This window comes from Gallus gallus, chromosome 1 (genome assembly GCF_016699485.2).
Source record: "Gallus gallus isolate bGalGal1 chromosome 1, bGalGal1.mat.broiler.GRCg7b, whole genome shotgun sequence".
In the NCBI taxonomy this organism is placed as follows: Eukaryota; Metazoa; Chordata; class Aves; order Galliformes; family Phasianidae; genus Gallus; species Gallus gallus.
In genome coordinates, this window is record NC_052532.1 from 51,559,102 (window position 1) to 51,572,531 (window position 13,430).

Here is a 13,430-nt window from a genome sequence, read left to right on the forward strand (position 1 = left end):
AAAGCAGCTTTACAGCATGAGGGAGATTTGCACTTTTCCCTTGAGGCTTCCAGAAATTCTTGTGGCCTTATGAGAGTGCGAGTCCACAGTGTAGTGCAACAGATGAAAACCCTGGGACTAAATTATAGCTCTGCGTGCTGAATACAGGAGAGCCAGGCTTTGGTTCTGTTATTGACTGGATGCGATGCTGTTTGCCAGCCAACCAACTCCCTTTTCCAATGTGGAAAATGGGGACACCTTTCCCCAACTTTCTGATGGGGATCAGTGAGCTCACATGAACCATTTGGAAATGGTATAAGATCCAGTTCTGCTGAAATAGTCTTGCTGATAATCAGGATTGCTTCATGAAAGTCTCCAAGAAATCCTATGCATGTGATGAAGACTTACGGACACAGACATGAGTCTTTTATTCTCTTTCCTATGTTGTTTTTTGGTTTTGTATTTTGATGAGCAAGGATGCTGCTCATCTCTGCCATGTTTCTTCTGGTTCCCATGGTGACTACAGCTCATAGATAGAGGGAGGGTTGCTCCCTAGCAACTGCTCCCGCCTTTCAACCTTCAGACCACCTGGTCTAAAGTGGGACCTGCCTGCTTGTAAGCATCACTGTGGCACCACATCAGAGACCATGGACCAGGTGAGAAAGGTAATTATGGAAGGGGCTCTGCCCCTTGTTAAATCTTAGATCTTTTTATATTGGGGGAAAAAAAAAAAGGGGGGGGGGGTGGATAGAAATGATCCCACTACATTGGAACACCTATGGAACTTCCCAGGTCTGGAAAGTCAATTAAATATCCTCATATTTTGGAGGCCCAGCCAGATGCAGAAGGCATGCTTGATCACATCTGTTGACTGGGTGAGAATGGCCTGCTGATTTGTACACCTGTATTTCCCCCGTGGCTTGATGTAAAAGAAGCCAAAGACTATAAAAACACTCTTCTTTTGTTTTTCAGAAGGATGTATCAAGTTTAATCATTTTTATCCGTTTGATCAATAAATGCCTTTTTTGGTATGTCATGTATTGTCCCTCACATAACTGGTTTAGCCAAGGAGTAAGTAGACATAGTTCTGTGGTGTCTGTTATCCAGGAGGATAGCAAAATGATCTTAGAGTCCTTCATATTAAGATTTAGGAGTCTCAGAATGGTATTTTGACTTTGGACCTTCTGGCTCAGAAGTAAAATGAACAATAAACAATAGCAATAAAGTCAAATCCAATTACAAGTAAGGAAAGTAAGAGCAATTGCAGGACTTCAGCATCATTTTGTCCAGCATGAACTGGGGAAATGAAGGTTATCGGTGAATGGGGCTTGAGAAATTAGAACACTGCCTCTGTACTCAGAAATTCTGTTTCATTGAAAGCGGGGCACTGAAATGGAGAGAGGAGAAATTTCTACAACAGTGAACTGGAATGTTCTTTCCACTGAATATAGTAATAATAACAGACACGATTTTGTTTTAAGTGGGAGGTGGGAGTTAACACAGTTTATTTAGAAACACAGATTCCTGCACGTGTTTAAATGTTTAGCTCTTCTTTAAAAGCAATACAGAAAAGAAGCAGATGCTGCCACGTGAGTCAGGGCTACCTTCTTTGCATATCAAGGCATTTTTCTATTTGTGGAAGAAGTTATTTCTCTTGCCACATTTGCACAGCATGCAGCATTTACACTTGGAGTCTGACTTAAACAGCAGCTCCAGTTTCATGATCCCAGTGTTGTACCAGACATGCTGCTGCAAAGTACTGGTGTAGTGTGGAAGAAGTTGCTGGCTCATATCGGCCCTGTTTGTTGCCATGAGTTAACTTTGAAGCAGTGGGCTTCCTGCCCCCTCAGCTGGTGTCCGTATTCCAAAAAACAGCCTTAAGAGCAGAAACTAAGCATGTATGACATACCCTGAGCTCTTTTGACAAATGCAGACGTATATCCCTGCCTGATCCAGATCACTCTTGTGTTGCTGCTAGTTCCAGCAGACTCACAAACAATATGTTCACCATCATAGAGCATGCTTCAACTCCAACCTGTCACAGGGTTCACTTGAGTGAAATTGGCTATGCTCCGTTTCGTTGAGAATAAAGTATGCCACCAAAAGATGAGCAGATGAGCAAGGCCACCATCCCCTTAATTCCCTTCTCTGCACCTGACACAGCATTTGTTTTTCTCCTAAGGCAATGACAGAGGTCCCAGCATCCTCATTTGATGTGGCCCGAAGTGACTCTGTGCATACCAACAATGCATCAGGTAAGCAAGAGAGCAGTGAAGCTGTCCCTCCTCCAGAGCTTGCTTTGCAGTACAGCTTGTGATGCAGTGTGTCATTCCCTCTCTCCCTCCTGAAGAGGCTGGTGGGTTAAAATCCTCGAGTGTGTTTTCACCAACTTGTCTCCTTATCTCCCTGTTCAGTAAGCTGCTGCTACTCAGTAAATTTATCAACAAATACCAATAAGTGACAGACACTAAATGCATCTTCACGAGTGTGACAATGATCATGAGTTGGAAAAGCCACCTACATGTAAGAAAATACAGACCTGTGTGTGCATGCCTGACCACAAGATTTTTACTTGCATATTTCTGTGCCTGTTCATGTATCAAAAACATTTAAGACTCCTCAGGCACCTTCTGGTTCAGCATGAGATTTGACACAAAGCTACTGTTGTTCGTTTCTGCTTTCTTTCTCTCTTTGAGACTTTAATTCTTTTGTTGTCTGCCAATGACAGAGTGACATGCCGGGTTTTTTCCAACTCCATTTAAGTTACTCCCTATCAATCATCCAGACAGTATCAAGTTCATTGAGCTATGCCTTTTGTCTTTAAGTGGAACCTGAGGAAAGGAAAACGAAGCATTTTCCAGCAGGCTTAAGTCCCAGCAGACAGAGAACATCCCAAAAGACTCCCAGCAGAGTCTCCTGCAAGATCTCCAAGAGCTCCGCAGCTCGGGGAACAACAAAGAACTCCACACATACCAAATCCAAGGCATCTCCTTCTGTAAAGGGTATTCAGAATAAAAGACAGAGTAAACAGCATCTCCAAGCCAAAACATCCCACATGCAGAATCATAATTCAAGAAGATTTGAAGAGGAAGGAGAAGATATTTCTGCCACCAAAGGTCCAAGGGCGAGGCTTGAGCCAAGAAGCAGGAACAGCATTTCCTGTCTGTCTGCAGCATCCAGGCAGAGGGAGGCAGAGAACACTAAATCCATGCCCAATGACAAAGAGTCAGTAGCAGGCCAGCAGCAAACCCCAGATTCTAAAATGCCTGGATCTCTGTGGAAGACCACCAAAGCCAGCTGTGAAAATGCCAAGGAGACCAATGAGTCCCTGACATCAACAGCGCCAGATATGAAAGCAGAGTGGGAGGTGCCTCTGGAGAAGAAAAACAGTTTGTCCCGTTACAACAGGAAAGATAAATTTGCCAGTACAGATGAACTTACCAGCAATGAAGAGGTATTGAGGAAAGATGTTTTACGTCTCCTTTATGGCATACTGAAGGTTGTTTAATGGCGTAGAGTGAAATATTAGCAGTTTCTTCAAGACAGAGAGAGGGATGGTTGTGACATGTTCCACAGGCAGCCTTTCACATCTCTTTTTTTCTTTTTCTTCATTTTGTTTTTCCATCACCCTTTCATTTATAACATTCCCATAGGTAGGTAGAGTAGCAGCTCAGCAAGGTGAAACAAGGTGGCACCTGGACCCAGTCCAGAGCCCAACACCTTCATCCCTTTCTGATTTGCACCTATTTTACCATTTCCAAATGTCCCATGCAATTACAGTGCATACAGAAACTGCTGAAGGAGACTCAAGGGCAGAGTCAAGTCCCAGGGATTAGTTGTAGCTCAAAAGTTTATGCGGCAATGGAAACGCCAGGAGTCTCTTGCATATAGGGAGTGTTGAAAGATGGCTGTTCCTCACTGTTCGTGTTTTCAGGAACGGCGGTCTCTGTGCATGACAGCACTCATCATAGGACAGAAAAGACTCAGCGACCGCTCTGACATGTTAAAAAAACAGCTGGAGTCATTTGGTGATTTCAACGAGCTGGGTTTTAACCTGAGGTCAAATATCTTTCAAGGTAAGGGATGCCTGTACCTATGCCTGACCTTCAAGCTGGTTCTGTCTGCATTGTGCCTGGGCTCAGAGCAGCTGCATTGGTTTGGACAGAGGTCTGACTGTAGGTGACCCCCATTCCCTCTTACTTCTTTGATAACCACAGTCACTCCTTTCCCAAGAAATGAAAGCCAGAGCCTCCCTTCCTACATACTTCTTTCCTCTCTTCTCCTCTCCCCTTTAATTTCCACAGCATGAAAAGTGAAGCTGTATCATGACCCCAGTTCTCCTGATTCAGAGCTAAATGAACACCATCTGGAATTCAGTGTACCCTGTCATCTCTTGTCTCAAATTACCTCAATTTTCAATACTAGCATTACTTATCTTCAGGATATTTAGAGATATGGGTCTTTGAAATGTCTTCTCAAACCTCTGTTAGGTATTGGAGACTACATTGTCCTGGGCTTTGTCACATAGAAAGGAGGAACATCTTCTCCCAGAAAACTCAAAATTATCATTATCAAGGAGAGGGTACAATAAAAAAGAAACTGAGGAGGAGAGAATAAAAATAATGCTCCCCAAATGACCAGAAGTCAAGAGGCAGTAAACAGAGAAGTCACAGTTAGGAGCTAATTGTAAGTATTATGGGAGAATAGGAGCTCAGGAAGGCCTGGAGTGGTGCGATGGTGTTTTCTGTGGAGCTGTAATGTTGAGTAGGAAGTTACTCACTTGGTTGAGGAGATTCAAAGGGAGATCAGGTGGGCACTTGAGTAAAGAAGGTGCACTGGGATACAATAAAGGTGATACTTTTGCTGTACCCTCTAAACATGTCTCATCCTTAAGAAAGAAAAGCAGATACATTGGCAATCATAAGTTCCCTCCTGGGTGATGATGAAACTATTATTCAGCACTGAGCCACACATCTGATCAAGGGTATTGCAGTCAACACATGACTTTTCCTATGCCCTTGAAACTGCTGGTGTTGCTCCTCTGCTTCAATTCCAGGACTGCATTAGGGTGATATCTGCGTACATTTCCTCATTTGCTGTTCCTTGTAGGTGGCCCACTGGAAAGCAGAAGCTTGATGAAAGATTCCTACACCCCTGATGTAATTCAGAAGGTAACCAGGGATCCCAGGAACTGGCATGGAAGGAGGATTGATGAGCTAGGTATGGAACCTGCCAGGAAAAGTACGTTGCTGAATTCCTGAGAAGGGTTCTGCTTCTGCCAGGGGCAATGGATGAATCTGGTAAAGAGTAGGGAGTACAAATTGACATTTACACAGGAGAGGATTTCTGCAACTAGAAAAATCCCTGAGGGATAACAGCATTAGAAAGGAAACTGTAACTGAACCATCATTTTCTTCTTCACAGGGAGGTGGCATCAGAAAAATGCCTTAAATCTTAACCTGCAGAAAGCATTGGAAGATAAATACGGGAAGAAAAAAGCCAAGCCCTAGATGATGAAGGTTGAGTACTGAACTGTATTCACCAGGTTATCTTCCTCAGCCATCTAATAAAACCTCCATGTAGAGCACCAACCCATTGCTTAACAGTTGTCAGCTACAGATTTGTTTCTGGTGCTCTCCTTCCCTCTTGGTTAGTGTGTCTTTGAGAGAGCAATGCAAGATAAATCTGAATGCAAATATATATATATATTGATGGTCACTGGTAAAGTGGGCTTGACTTAGGTGTGAAGTACGTGCCCTTTCAGAGGGTAGAAAGATATGGTAGTGAGAGGAGGCAACATAAGCTCGTAAGATGGAGTAGGACTGATGATGCAGGGCCAGAAATTTCACTGAGTGTGTGAGAGAACAATGGGGAGAATGAAGTCCAGGTGGAAGTGAGCAGGGCTTTTGAATGTCACCCTCCCTGAATCCACAGTGTGAATGGACCCCTACTGAAACTCTCATAAAGTGTACTCATCTATGCTAGCCCTTTCCCAATCTCCCAAAGAAGCATCATCACCAGACTATATGCACCTACCACACAGTCTACACAATCTGAAGTTCAGAAAGCATATCTGAATGATAACCTAGGATCACCAAGAGGCTTGAATGCTGCCAGACGTGCAGGGTATTTTGGGATTCCTGTTGGTCCTTACTGCAGGATTGGTCCTTCCAGCTCCATAAGGTGTACCAGTTCAGTGCAGCAATTCATATCTGGAAATAGTGATGTCCTGAGTCTTCCCCTCTGGTCCCAGGCTTTCACAGTTTTAAAAGACTGCTGTTCCACTAAGTGGTATGTACTGTTTGGGAGCAGAATTAGGATTTTTACTCTACACTTCATTGGTTGGGGATTAGGTAACAATATGCTGACTGCATAAAAGCAGTGAAGGATGAACTGCTCTGCACCAGTACAGCCTTATCTCAAGTACTGTGTGCAGTTTTTGGCACCAACATAAGAAGAATATAAAACTATTAGAGAGTGTCCAAAGGAAGTCTACAAAGATGGTGAGGGTCTGTAAGGCAAGACGCATGAGGGGTAGCTTAGGTCCCTTGGTTTGTTCAGCCCAGATCAGAGGGGGGTGAGGGGAGGCCTCACGGCATCATACATTGCACTCTGTAGGAATGCCCTGTTCTGGGTTCATCTGTCACTGACGACCAATGCATATCCAGGTACATAATAAATACCATCTTCTGAAACAGTGCATGGGGCAAATCCTAATCCAGTAAACATAAACAGAAATATACCAATATTGTTTGGCATACTGAAAGTAGGCAGTTCAGGGTACGGTTGGCTAATACACACATAAGACATAACGTGGGCTGAATCAGCATACAGACTTTACAGCTCTCTTCCTAATGTCTGAGCAGACAGACTGCAGAATTACTGTACAGCTTGGAGAAAATGCACTTTGCTACCCATGAAAGGCTAATGAAGAGACTCGATCAGAAGGAAAACAGACTGGAAGGTCTTGCTGTATCATTACATGCTGTCACAAACCATGTTGTTTGCCTTCTGCAGCAAAGAGCAGCAAAGTCATTTTGCATGCTTCCTATAAAATAAAATATTGTATTTATAAGCAGTTAAATGATACAAAATAGTTGACATTGTGTCGTGGACTTGAATGGGTGGCAGCTTTTCGATGCCAACTGAACACACACATGTGACAATCCCTCTTCATCTCCACTGCTTCACCAAATGACAGCACAGACAGGGGCAAACACTTTGTGGTGGGTGACACATCAAAAGCTGCTGAGATAACTGAGATGGCTTTCAAGGAGACAGCTCAGCTCCTGGAATCAATCAATACTTGAAGTTTCTGAGTGCTGAACAGAATAATTTAGCCAGAATCTTGGCTAGGAACACTACTATGTGGCACTCCATGATGACTGGATTGCTTTGGGTAGCCAAACATGCATATTTTAAGCCAGTTTTGGGATCTCCAAATAGCACGTCAGATGCAAGTAGGCAAGAATTGGTCTGAAATAAGCTCTCACCACAGCTGAAAGTCTCCCTTCTACCCATTCATCTCCTCTCAGCTATTCATCCTTACTTGCTTGCTTACCTGCCAATACTTTGAACCAATTCCACTTGATGATCAATATGGAAGGGAAAGAAAAGCAAAGTTAACAAATCAAATTTGTTAAGGAAAAGACCTCATTACAGGCAAGGCAATGAGTGGTGGGCTATGCAGATGTTGGAGAAGAGGAGTGGAAAAGAAGTGGACAGGTAAATGGTTTTTCATTGCCAATTTTATACAGTGAGAAATTAGTTGGTCTCTGCTGTACAGTCTCACTAAGCACTTTGCAATGCATTTCAGTGATTTTACCAGGTCTTATCATTGGGTGGCAGCTGTGAGTCAATGTTTTATCTGGCAGGCAGGAGCTTAAAAAAAAAAAAAAAAAAGGATTATTCTCTAGCTTACTTAAACTGTTTACCAAAATAGCTATTCAAGTGCTGTTTCAGTCATCTATAAACAGTTAATGCGCTTGAAATATAGATAACCAAACTATAGCAATTTGAAATTGAAGAGACCAAATATATCCAAGGTTCTTTATAGGACACGGGGAAACAGTTTCTAACTAAAAGAGAGGACATTTAGGTTGGATATAAGGAAGAAGTTGTTTTCAGTAAGGGCAACGAGGCACTGGGATAGGCAGCCCAGAGAGGTGGTAGATGCCCCATCCCTGGAGACAGCCAAGGTCAGGCTGGAGGGGCTCTGAGCACCCTGATTGAGCTGTAGGTGTTCCTATTCATTGCAGAGGAGTTGGACTAGATGACCTTTTAAAGGTCCCTTCCAGCTCACCTATGATTCTGTGATTCTCCTATCTTCTAGTTTTTCCTGCAGTAAATGATATTTCCTAGTTTAGGTTTATGCATCCCTGTAACAGAGAAGTGATTCTGCAGGATATCACCATTAAGAAAGATTTTCTGTTCTCCAGCCAGTCTTTGTTCATTTAGCCCTCTGACATCAACCTATCCTGTCCTACATTGAATGATTCCAATCTCTGATATCTCCACTGCAAGTGATTTAGAACGGCTCACTAAAGAAATTGTTACAATTGTAAGAAGTCAGTGCAAGGGCTCTTATCAAAGTCTTCACCCTTCTATAAATTCACTATACTGTAAAGCTTGCACTGAAATAAAACTTAAATTCAAAGCTACATCTGTCCTGAGATAAACCCAGTATTCCTAAAGGAATGGAGTACTTACTGCTAATCCTGCCTATAATGGGATAAAAGAGAAATCCAGAGCTTCCCAAAGTGGCTGGAGATCCCAACAAAGAGCATGCAAGTGAATTGACTTCAGCGGATTCCAGTCTTGGGCACTGGGACTGCAATGGGAAATGCAATTGTGTCTTATGTTGGAAGGTATTTAAAACATCACTGCTCACTAGGAGAGAATCATGTTGTGAGCATTAGGAATTACCTGTGTTGCTGATACTGGTAGAACGAAGGAGCTATGGAGGAAGAAATGCATTTTTTTTTCTTTTATTTTCTGAGGGTTGTCTTTGGATTTTGTTTGCCAATGACTGCTCCCCCGAGGATCTGAAATGTTGAGCAGGAAGCGTGAGGACTGTGTACCAAGGTTGCTTGGGCTAGAGCTGCTACAGCAGCAGCCCAGCATCAGAGATGGAATCGTTGCATTTGAGAACAACAAAGAGAGGTTTAGGAACAACATTTCCTTACACAGGAACAAGGGACTCTCAACTCCCAGAAAAAATGTGGGAGTGGGTTACTTTACCTAATTGCTTTCAGGTTCTGTTGGTGACTTCAGTGAACAGACCTTCCACTTTTCATTTTGAGTTTCCATTTTACCCCTTTTAATAAGTTTCCCTTTCTTTTAAACACTGGGATTCATTGCTTTTATGCAGGAAAACTGATTATCCAAGCTTATTATGTGCCCAAGCAAAATCATTTTCTTTTCCTATAACCTGAGACGCTTGAACTGAAATTGATTACCTATTTTTAGAGAGAAGCCCTAGCTAAATTTGGCTTTTTCCCCTGCCAATCATATCTATCAGTGGCATGCAAAGCAAGCTTATATAAATGCAGGTATATGAGAATTATGGCCTGCCCCTTTTTCCAAATACATATACTGAAGAAATGAGTAGGCTGAATGGACAGCAATTTTTCCTTGTTTCCTGCTGGGTCCAATTCCAGGCTAGAGGGACACCACTGGGCTGTACAAGTATGGAGCATTGAAAGCCAAGCAAGGGATTGCTCTCTAAGTAGCTATACTTGCATCAGCAGCCCTCATGCATGGAAGCCTGGCCAATAGGCAGCACTGTGCTGCACTCTGATTCTATGGGCAGACAAGTACAGCTGACAAAAGTGAGGTTGTAAATGGCACTTCTGATGTCTGATAGGAGATCTGTAGAATCAGTGTAGAATAGGGAACCTTCACTGTCTCTGTCTTAGCTCCAGGGAACTCAGCTGAACTGTTCTTACTCATCTTGTTCAGGTGATAAGCAAAGGGCATAGCTGCTATTGACAGCTGCCTAATAGACAGCTCTCTAAGGTGATCTCTGCAAACAAACAGGAGCTCCTGTAAAGGGCTGCACAGTCTTCCAGGAAGCCAGAAGGAATCTTTGGCCACATCTCTTGCATTTTCCTCAGAAGATGCAAGCCTCAGCCTTTTCTACGCGAAAGCAAGGCGCCAAGCATCTACTGCCAACTCCAACTCTATGCCAAGATGTGCAAGCACAAATTAGCTTTTCAGAAAGGTTGTGCTTTTATTGTAAGCAAAACAGAGCCAGGGACCATTCTTTGGACCTTATGCTAAATGGCCATGTCCACACTGTATAGCCCTGCTTGCCTCCAGGTCTCCCATGGTTTGTCTACAGTCTAAAACACAGACTAGAGTTACAGAATCATAGAAAGGCTTATATTGGAGAGGACCTCAAAGCCTACCCAGTCCCACCCCCTGCCCTGGTCAGGACTGCCACCCACCAGATCAAGAAGCCCAGGGGCCCCATCTGACCTGGCGTTCAACACCTCCAGGGATAGGGCACCCACAGCTCTCTGGGCAGCCTGTACTGTGCCTCACCATCCCCTGAGTAAAGAATTCCCTCCTAACATCTAACCTAAAATCTCCCCTCTTTTAGTTTAAAGCCCTTCTTCCTCATCCTATGAATCCCCCTTGTTCTATAAAGCGAAGTTTTTGTGCTTGCTTTCATCAAAGTGATGCACGCAGTACAATGTGAGCACTGTCTTACAGCTGTACTCACAGTACGAGAGCGAGACTGTGCGTTGCATGGCCTGGGTGCAAAATTACTAGAATTCTGCTGAAGGACACTAGAGAAAGCCAAACCTACTACAGTGATGTCCGCATTGCCCACTGGGAACAGTGACTGCCCTGTGCTATCTCTCAAACTGTACCAGGATGTTGCCCTGGAGAGCATTAGTTGGCAGAGGCCAAACCATGGCCAGAGAGTGCTGACAACAAAAAGCAGGATGAGCAGTTACAAGGCAGTGCTTGATACTACATCTTGGCCCTGATTTATTTAGCATTATAGACTCAGGCAATGTGACTGCTAGCATCAGCATTTATGCAGCTCTAGAGCTTTCAGTGATACGTTGCAGTTGCAGTTCAAAATAAAGGGCCTTGTCTCAGGAATCTTACATGTACTGAGTGTGAAGCTTCACAAAAGGAGAATCATAGAATCATTTGAGTTGGAAGTGACTCTTGAAGGTCAAACGGTCCAACTCCCACGCAATGAACAGGGACATCTACAGCTAGATCAGGGTGCTCAGAAGGCAAAGTAAGATTTCAAAGAAATAATTAACATAACCCATCTGTCCTTCACATGACTTACAAAAGTGTATACTGAGAAGAGCTGATCTCTCTCCTAAGAAGCATATAACCACAAAACACAAGAGCCAATGCATTTATGCCAGATTCCCCCTGACTGCTCTGCAGCCTCTAACAGAGTACTGTGGTCACACCTCCACCTTTGAAGAGGTGGCACAAACTTGAGGCTGTATGAACAATTTGGAGCTATTACTGATCAGCCACAGTGGTTGGATCCTCTGCAGTTCTGTGCACTCTCTCCACTATCAAAGTCAGTCTTCGCTTGAATGAGCTGAGAGTTTGTGATTTCCAAGTGAGAAAGAAGTAAAGGAATATGCATATTTGTCTGAGAGGGGGGAGTTATGCTCAGAGGGGCTAGGAGGAATTCAGCCCAGATTTCCATCCTAGTTGGTCAGTGCCTTCTATAGTTTTAACAGTTTATCAACCTGTGCTCCATAAGTGATGTTTTCAAAGAAAATTCTGTCCCAACAACCTTGGCACTCTCATTTGAAGGGCCATGCTGCTTCCCTATCTAAACACAGCAGTAACATTGCTACAGGCCATCTTTAATAGATTGACACAGGCTTAAAAACTGTCAGTGTGAATAAATTCCTGGCACCTTCATACCCTTTCAATTTGTTCTAACATTTTCTACTGGCTTTTCCCTCCTTTGTCCTTGCTCCAACAGCAGGTCCTCTTCACATTTCAGCCTTCATTCTCCTGTCAAAACAAGATGAGATCTGTTTGTCTTCAATCTTCAAGCCACAAAGGAGCAAAACACAAAGCAATCACACTTTCATGGCTACAAAATACACTCTTGTCCTCCAGAAAACTTCTCCTTCACATCTAAATGCTCACAACCATGTGATGAAGAACGGAGAGCGCTTATGGATGGAAAGCTGGGTTTGAAATAGGAAGCAAAGCTCCTCTTTAGAGCAAGGGATGAAGTGGGGCAGAAGGATCTTCAGGGTAAGGGGTGAGGCTGATAGCGAAGACGGGTAGAAAGCTAAGAGTATTGGGATTGGAGAGGTAACTGAGAAGTTAATCTTTATCAAGACCCCTCTTCCCTAGAGTTATGCATCACTGACTTAGACTGCAGGGAGCCAGAGATCAGGTGGAAGTCAATTAGCTTAAGTAGAAGATAATACACAGAGGCAAAAATAGCGTGATCTCTGTCTGTGGAACAGAGATTAGCAACATTGCCTTAAGGAGACAGAGATGTTACAGATGTGAGATCAAATACAAATCCAGCAGTTCAGGGGAGACATGCAGATAGATAAGGCTGCAGAATTCTGCTAGTGAGAAACAGACACACAAGAGTCAACTCCAGTGGAACTCAGACACTATTTTCATAAAATTTGAAGCATGCATCACACCATGCCTGTTTTGGTGATATCCTCCTACTGGGATATCATTTATTTGGATCACAAGATTTGCATGGCCCTTACAGATGAGATCGGGAAATGGCTGAGAGAGAGATATGGCGAATAGAAAGCCATTTACTATTATAGTGCCTCCAAAGATAAGACCATACAAAGTACACACTACTTTTTGCTCTCTCCTTTCCCACATGGAAGAAAGTGTTCTTGCTGGCTCCATTCCTGGGGATCTGCTTGGTCATACTGTGCTGCCGCAATCTTTTCAAAAAGAAGCAATAAGCACAAGGCCATCAATAGAAAGAACAGCATCATGGGTGTCCAACCTTCTGGCTTGCCTGGGCCACACCGAGTGAAGAGGAATCCACTTGGACCACATCTACGAAGGTTGCTCCAAAAGTAATGCCTCCTAACATTTTCCATGGAAACTATTCTATTTCCATTGAACACCATCAGGGACAGGGCACCCACAGTCTCTCTGGGCAGCCTGTTCCAGCACCTCACTGTTTGCTCTCCATAAACATTCAGCAAGCGTCAATGAGTGCCATTTTTTCCCACATGGAGGAGTTCAGTGACACGCCTTTGCTTTATACACACACACTTTTATGCCAGGCGCCATTTTGTCAGACTGCCCCTCTTCTGCCATCTGTCATATAGCAACAAAATGTGACAGAGTATTGGTGGCATACAATGCCACCACTCCCTGTTTTCAGTCCAGACAGAATAGCACATCAGTGTTCCATTGGTGCTGAGTGATGGCTCCATGCCCAGGGCCAGGCACCAGAC

At 43.6% G+C, this 13,430-nt stretch overlaps 1 protein-coding gene across 2 annotated transcripts; it reads left to right on the top strand.

Moving 5' to 3' along the window:
• The first annotated feature begins 542 nt into the window (after positions 1 to 542).
• Positions 543 to 5,570, top strand: TEX33 (testis expressed 33). 2 transcript variants are annotated; one of them, XM_004937768.5, is made up of 6 exons: positions 543 to 644; positions 2,162 to 2,234; positions 2,805 to 3,433; positions 3,914 to 4,055; positions 5,089 to 5,199; positions 5,404 to 5,570. In XM_004937768.5, the coding sequence occupies exons 1-6, from the start codon at positions 627 to 629 to the stop codon at positions 5,487 to 5,489; spliced, it is 1,059 nt and encodes a 352-aa protein (XP_004937825.4). In that variant the 5' UTR covers positions 543 to 626; the 3' UTR covers positions 5,490 to 5,570. The 2 variants fall into 2 exon arrangements, with proteins under 2 accessions (XP_004937825.4, XP_416285.5); XM_416285.8 differs by having other exon boundaries at positions 543 to 635.
• Positions 5,571 to 13,430: the final 7,860 nt, after the last annotated feature.